The 6,632-nt window shown below is 41.3% G+C and overlaps 1 protein-coding gene across 3 annotated transcripts; it reads left to right on the top strand.

Annotated features, from left to right (window-relative positions):
• Positions 1-1,055: 1,055 nt before the first annotated feature.
• Positions 1,056-6,604, top strand: LOC104942257 (PR domain zinc finger protein 10-like). Of its 3 annotated transcripts, none has more exons than XM_010767461.1 (8): positions 1,056-1,165; positions 2,313-2,447; positions 3,206-3,367; positions 3,462-3,521; positions 3,610-3,714; positions 4,695-4,869; positions 5,305-5,546; positions 6,053-6,604. In XM_010767461.1, exons 2-8 carry the CDS (start codon positions 2,373-2,375, stop codon positions 6,314-6,316), a joined length of 1,083 nt encoding a protein of 360 aa, XP_010765763.1. In that variant the 5' UTR covers positions 1,056-1,165; positions 2,313-2,372; the 3' UTR covers positions 6,317-6,604. The 3 variants fall into 3 exon arrangements, with proteins under 3 accessions (XP_010765763.1, XP_010765764.1, XP_010765762.1); XM_010767462.1 differs by lacking the exon at positions 1,056-1,165 and adding an exon at positions 1,179-1,196; XM_010767460.1 differs by lacking the exon at positions 1,056-1,165 and having other exon boundaries at positions 1,382-2,447.
• The last annotated feature ends 28 nt before the right edge of the window (positions 6,605-6,632 follow it).

Below are 6,632 nucleotides of genomic sequence, written 5' to 3' on the forward strand. Positions count from 1 at the left end.
TCGCGCATGCATGCACGGTTGTGGCATGACCACCAAAACAGAAAGATATGGACACAAGATGTGTGCAAATGTATTTAGTATCCTATCCATTTGAACATGATTTAAGTGGGGGGTGGACCTAACCTCCGCTCGGGGGGTCCGGGGGCATGTTCCCCCGGTAGGATTTTTTTTTTTTCAATATTGAAGTTAAAAGCATCAATCTGGTGCACTTTTAGAGCAACACTAAGAGATCTATGGATACATCTCTCAACACCCATATGAAACAGAACTGTAAGCAGATTTTCTTTTTATTTATGGATATTTTACAAATCACTCCCCTTTTAAACTGTATTCTTGTTTATTAATAACAACTTTTTTTTACTGTCATATAGTATTTTATACTATAAGAGAATAGATGAAAATCTATTCTCTTATTTTTTTATAATTATAATGATCATATAAAGGTGTGCCTTTACCTCACTAAGCTGAGGTTATCAGAGCCTCTCAGTCTTTCAGGAGAGAGGTGTAGTTTGGTCTGCTTGTTTCAGTTTGGTAAGTTTATTTTGAAAGTATTCAACGGAAGTCTTGGTTACAGGTCTGCATCATAGACTGTATATATAAAGGTCTGCATTGACGCTGGCTTGACCATACTAAAGTTACAATTCCTCTCTGTGACCACCAGAGGGCAGTAAACAAGCATGATTTACATTTTGGTCAGCTGTCATTGACTTTTATTTCCACCTTTACGGAAAATAATCACTTTAGATCAAAGTAAGATATAAAAGGACAAATAAATGCAGCAGCAGTAACCGTTACGCTTAAATAGCATTAGATAAATTCAAGTAGGATAACATATAAGTAGATCAAATAACCCTTTATGATCAAAACTTTTTTCAATTGGACACTTGCTGTTTCTATTTTTCTGATTGGCTTAACTGCAAGTGATCACTAGCTTTTAACCATGATTTTAAAAACGTTGGCAGTACCATCCCTAATTGCTTCAAATATAATCTTTAAATGTCCACAAATATATAGGCTGTATCGTGAGGATAATGGTTTAAAAATATAATACATTTCTTTCAATGCCGAGTACACAACCACCAATCAGAATCCACGCTCCAGAGTGTTGCTAGGCAGATTATGTTAATATATGCAATGCAGCCATCTCTGCAGCTACCATTCTGAGGTAAGAACAACTTGTACGCTTTACACTAAATGTAAGAAACTAGAGTTTGCTTCACGACTACTTCTTTAGCTCGATTGCTTGGTAGTCTTTCAGTTTATAAACATTAAATGTGCGGGCTGTTTTAGCGCATTTGAACCGGTAGAAGATACACGATTTTTCTGTCGGTCTCTTCGGATGTGGTTGTTGTCGTTAGTCCCACCCAAAATGGAGCCCGTTCTTCCTTGTTCACAGCAGACTTGAAGGGCTGGGCTCAACTAGAACGGGGGGACGGGTGGTTCTAGTCAAATAATGCCGGCTTTTAAACGCTTCAAAAACACTAGTGTTATGAATCGCATAATGCGATCTGTGTCCTGGGGCCTAACAAGTTATGTTTAGCTCCAAGGTCGGCCTTACATTGCGACTATATGACCGTAATGCTAATGTTGCGGTGCAGCATTGCCCGGGTTTCTATGGCGCTGGTTTGTGTGGTATAGTCCAGTTGGGACTGAGAACCTGCGGGGTTAAAATAGGGGGGAATGTAACTTATTATTGATTATACCAAGTAGATTTCTGAGTGACTTTACACAGTTGTGATTTTTCACCGGGGCATTTGTGCAGACATACGGTTGTATTTAGACACCGTTTCACCGGCGGCCTCGTGAGCAAACGTTAACCGCGTTTTCCCTGGTCCCCCCGCTGAGAGCTCCCGTGTGAGCGCTCTGGACACGGAGCGACATGCTGCTTTATTTTGGCTTGCATGTCCTGTCAGACGAGCATGACTTGTGTCTGGAAACCCGAAGATCTGGGTTGCAGATTGAGAATGGGGTCGCATTCACAGCCACTTTGCCCAGATATCGCTGCTGCAGTGCCTCACTGTTACAAACCGCTTCAATGTGTCTAGTGCACTTATATGACTGATAAAGCTGCTATAATAAATGCTCCATCATCAATTCATAAAATGACACCTGACCATATGCACATTTCTACAGAAAACCCACCTTTGTTTGAAATATCCTAATGTGCCATGATTATTTTAGATAATGCTTCACCTGAACGTCTGTAATACACGATGAAATCCATCCATTCACTTTGGTTGTCATCACCATGTTGCATTTTTTATTATTACATTAACAATCATCCCCAATCCTTTTGCCTTTGTTCATTACAGGCGTCTTAAGAGCGAAGTGTTAGGTGACGTGATTGGTGACAGGCCTGGCACCGTGCTGCCATGGAGACCAAACAGGAGGAATCCTCTGCTGTGTGGAGTCAGACATCGAACAGTGATTCAGAAAATGGCACACAGGTCTGAACTGTCTCGAAAGTGCTCTATTCAGTCAGTCATAAGCAAAGATAAGGATGCAGAACACTTGATACATCAGAGAACCAAAAGGGAGAGTTTGAATTGTTCAAAGTGAGGCGGTATGAGGGAGTTATTGTCATATTCAGCTTTACTCTCGCCAAATCTACCAGACTTCATTGACAGAGGCAGTCATTTTACCTCGCATAATGGTCTGTTTGTGTTATTGAGTGACTTTGGTGAACCCAAACTACCAACTTCATACAATAACACACACTAACCAATCAAGGCAGCAAGGAAATTCTAATTTTAGTCTGTTTTAAACAGAGTCAGTTCCCTGTTAGAAAAGGGGTTGTCTTATCCCAACTTTATTTTAATTACGTACACTTGATTTTCGTAGTTAGGGCTTTTTTTAGGGCCATTTTGCAACTGCCCCTGTGAGAAGCAGTACATTGCTTAGCTTCAGTGAAGTAGCTCCTGTCTTCTTATCCAAGCTCCTGGAGTGCTGCCATCTATTGTAAGTAATATGCTGACTATGGATAAGTACCTCATTCAACCCTACTTCAAACTATCTGATGGGCACATTACAACCATGTCTTTTAAGTAGTTTATGCCAAATCCTAGCAGGTGATTTTTCAAGCAGTGGTTTATTACCCTCCAAAATGACTTTAGGACAAACATAAACAATTATAAAGGAGGGTAGAGAGAATGTAATGATGTTGCAATTGGTGTAAAACATTTTGTCTGGTGCATGTGTGTGACAGGTGCATTTTGAAGGTGGCACGGTGGCCCAGATAGTGTACAGTGGCGATCAGGGGGACAGCGGACAGCAGCAGGTGGTCTATACAGCGGACGGGAACTCCTATACCTCTGTAGAGTCTGCAGAGCACACACTTGTTTACATACACCCTGCAGATGGCACTCAGGTAGGAATGATACTCACAATAGCTACATGCATTCATGGGCAGGTCGAGGCCCTGTAAGATTAACTCACACTTCTGTATTAAACTTTTCTTTCAGAATGTATTCGCTGATCAGCCACAGGTGGCTTACATTCAGCAGGATGGCACCACACAACAGGTACGTTTACCAGGAACTGTGATGTCATTGCTCAGATGTTTACTGTCTGGTTTATATTGACTTTAAAGCGATTTCATCTCATTCATAGGTCACAGTTTTGCTGCCGAGTGGACAGAACATGAATGCTGCCAACCTGCATGTTCTCAGTAATGTAGCAGAGGCTCCACAAGCAATGCTGGAGCAGGTTTCCCAGGTGAGGAGACTTTGTCACAAGTGCAAATACTTTATCTATATTAATTTGAACACACATTATGGCATATAGAAAGGGAGACATTATTTGTTTGTATTCTAAGTATGCGGTTCTACTCTGAAGTAGGGCTGCACGATATTGGAAAAACCTGACATTGCGATATATATTTTTTTCCCCTGCGATATGAAAAAATACAGGAATTGAAGAAAAGACCGTTTTCTTTGTCCGCAAACCATCCTTTCTTGAACTTTAATGCTATACAATTGGTATTTTTTTTAACAATATTTAACCGGATGGAGGATTTTAGTCACGGACTTCTGGATCTTAAGTTATCAGAGCAACAAGCTGAGCTAGCTCGGTTATCCTGCTGTGATCTGATCAAGAATGATTGTGATTGGTGGTTTGCTGTGCATGCAGAGCCTGCATGTCACTGACTCAAGTACCCCTGACATGAGAGCCGCGCAAGTTTTCCTTTGTAGCAAGCAGCAAAATAATTGTACCATGACGCTTTTGGGTTAATTTGCCTACTCAATATCACATGTCCTAAAAAAATTAATGAAATAAATAAAATAATCGCACGTCCTGCGATGTGAATATCGCGCATGCGCATAACGCGATTATCGTCACGACATGATATATCGTTTAGCCCTACTCTGAAGTTCATATGTAATTTTTAGATATTTGCAGTGCAGATGTATACAGTTTAATAGCATCAGATATATGATACACACAAATAATCTATCCTAAATATCACAGGTTATTATTTTGAAATGTTGATTAGTCCCTCAGAAGTTTCTTTTTTTTAATTGCTTCTCAACTTAACAACCACAAATTATTTTCTACTGTACATGCACGGAATATCACAAGTAAATAATTGTCCTTTTATATACATTGCTATCACATTGTTACATGGACTTGCCAGTGTTTCTCACATAACAATAAACAGAGCAATCTTACACTTCTCAATTCTCCAACCCAAACAGGAGCAGCTGTCTGTGGCCAATTCGCTGCCCTCCATGACCGACATGGCGGACCCCCCCTCCAGCCCTCTCGGGGCCGAAGACTCCACAGAGGACTCAGATGAAGAGGAGGATGACGAGTCTGACATGGATGACTGGGAACCTCGTCAGCCTCAGTCCTTCAACCCTCACAGCCTCTGTGAGTGACCTCCACTCTCACACCGTCTGTCAGCAGTCACCATGTAGAGCCCACAGCAGAGGGTCTTTTTCTGCGTATTGACAGCATGAAATAATGATCAACAAATACATTCAGATCGCTGACTTGGCCATGACCTACTACTAGTAGTTTTTTGGTGGCATTTTAAAAAAACACAAACCAAAAAACAACTCGATGAGATGTAATTTAGAAAATACAAGAAAACAAAAATGCTCCACAAAATTGTATTTCTTGATATGCAATTTAATCTGATGTGTTATAATCTTCCCTGAAGTCACTTCCTGTGGCAGTGGACACTTTTTTACTAGAGCAACACAAAGCAGGGCAAACAAATGAACAATTATATCCCTTTTTTAAATACGTATTCATCTGTTGCTGTGCTGATTTGTGTCTTATTGTTCCCTTTTTTTCTCTCAGGGTGTGACGAGTGTAATAACGCCAACCCCTCTGTGTGTGGGAAGCACGGGCCCCTGCACCCCATCCCTAACCGGCCCGTGATGTCCAAGGCCCGGGCCAGCCTGCCTCTGGTCCTCTACATCGACCGCTTCCTGGGTGGCGTGTTCTCCAAGAGACGCATCCCAAAGCGCACCCAGTTTGGCCCTGTGGAGGCGCCCCTGCTTCCTCAGAGCGAGCTGCAGGAACACTACCTTCATCTGAAAGTATGTCAGCACCCTTTCTGTTTGATGGTTATTGAGCTCCCTTTACTTGTGGAGGTTTTATTTGAGCATTTAGCTCTATGAGTTCTTGTCTCACTTCTAATTTTTGTGTTGTTTGTAGGGATGTTTCAGTCAACTAAAAAGTAATGATATGATGTGATCGTTAGGTATTTGGAAATAAGTCATTTAGCATTAAACGTACTTATCAACTCAATAAATCTCAGTCTTCTATCACCAAAACTTCAATAAGTCGACTAATCAATTAACAGTTGGCAACCTTAGTTGTTTGAATAAAGTCTTCACAAAGAGCTATAACCAAAGAGGGCAATACTTATAATTATACTATCCTTACAATAAAACAAAAAAGGAAATATATTTTTGCAATAAGAAGGTTTTATAGGAAAGTGTTGGGTAGGTAAGAAATGTGGCGAAAACAAATTCCGCTCACATTTAATCATGTATAAGCATGTTCAGAATCTGATCTCTGATATTCTTTCTGTTTTGCTTAGCTGTGCTCGCTGGACGCAGAGAAGGATGGAGAGAAGTCAGATGACCTGTGGTTGGACCTGTCTGATGAGGACAGCTGTAACTGGATGATGTTTGTGAGACCGGCTCAGAACCACCTGGAGCAGAACCTGGTGGCCTACCAGTACGGCTCGGAGATATTCTACACGTCCATCAAGAACATCCAACCCAAGCAAGAGCTCAAGGTCAGCCCGTGGTTTGTGTGTTGTGTCGCATGTGTAGTGCACTCATTTTCCTCCTTACTTTGACACTGTGTGCACAAAGTAATACAACTATGGTTCAACACTTTTATGCTATCTGTCCAGAACCAAATATCAGACAGGCTAAGTTAGTGACTAGCTGGAGAGGAAATCCAGAGTAACAAGAGTAATTCAGTCAGAGTAAATAAACAATACAAAAAACAAGAACTTTATTTATCAGTCTTTCATAACAGCACACATGTAAACACCCAAACTCAACCCACAAATATTCATATTAAATAAAAACAATTAAAACTGCGGTCGCACTTGTGCGCGCAGTGTTGAGCGGGCCCTCGCGTCCGTGCGCCTGTCGGGGAGGGCGGCC

This window comes from Notothenia coriiceps, unplaced genomic scaffold (assembly GCF_000735185.1).
Source record: "Notothenia coriiceps isolate Sejong01 unplaced genomic scaffold, NC01 NC01_scaffold00004403, whole genome shotgun sequence".
In the NCBI taxonomy this organism is placed as follows: Eukaryota; Metazoa; Chordata; class Actinopteri; order Perciformes; family Nototheniidae; genus Notothenia; species Notothenia coriiceps.

What these genes read in the sequence shown, in the direction of transcription:
- LOC104942257 (XM_010767461.1), top strand. Translation starts at nt 2,373, where the DNA reads ATGGAGACCAAACAGGAGGAATCCTCTGCTGTGTGGAGTCAGACATCG. An exon ending in ATTCAGAAAATGGCACACAG is followed by an intron (nt 2,448 to 3,205) that starts GTCTGAACTGTC and finishes TGTGTGTGACAG; the next exon opens with GTGCATTTTGAAGGTGGCAC. An exon ending in TGCTGGAGCAGGTTTCCCAG is followed by an intron (nt 3,715 to 4,694) that starts GTGAGGAGACTT and finishes CAACCCAAACAG; the next exon opens with GAGCAGCTGTCTGTGGCCAA.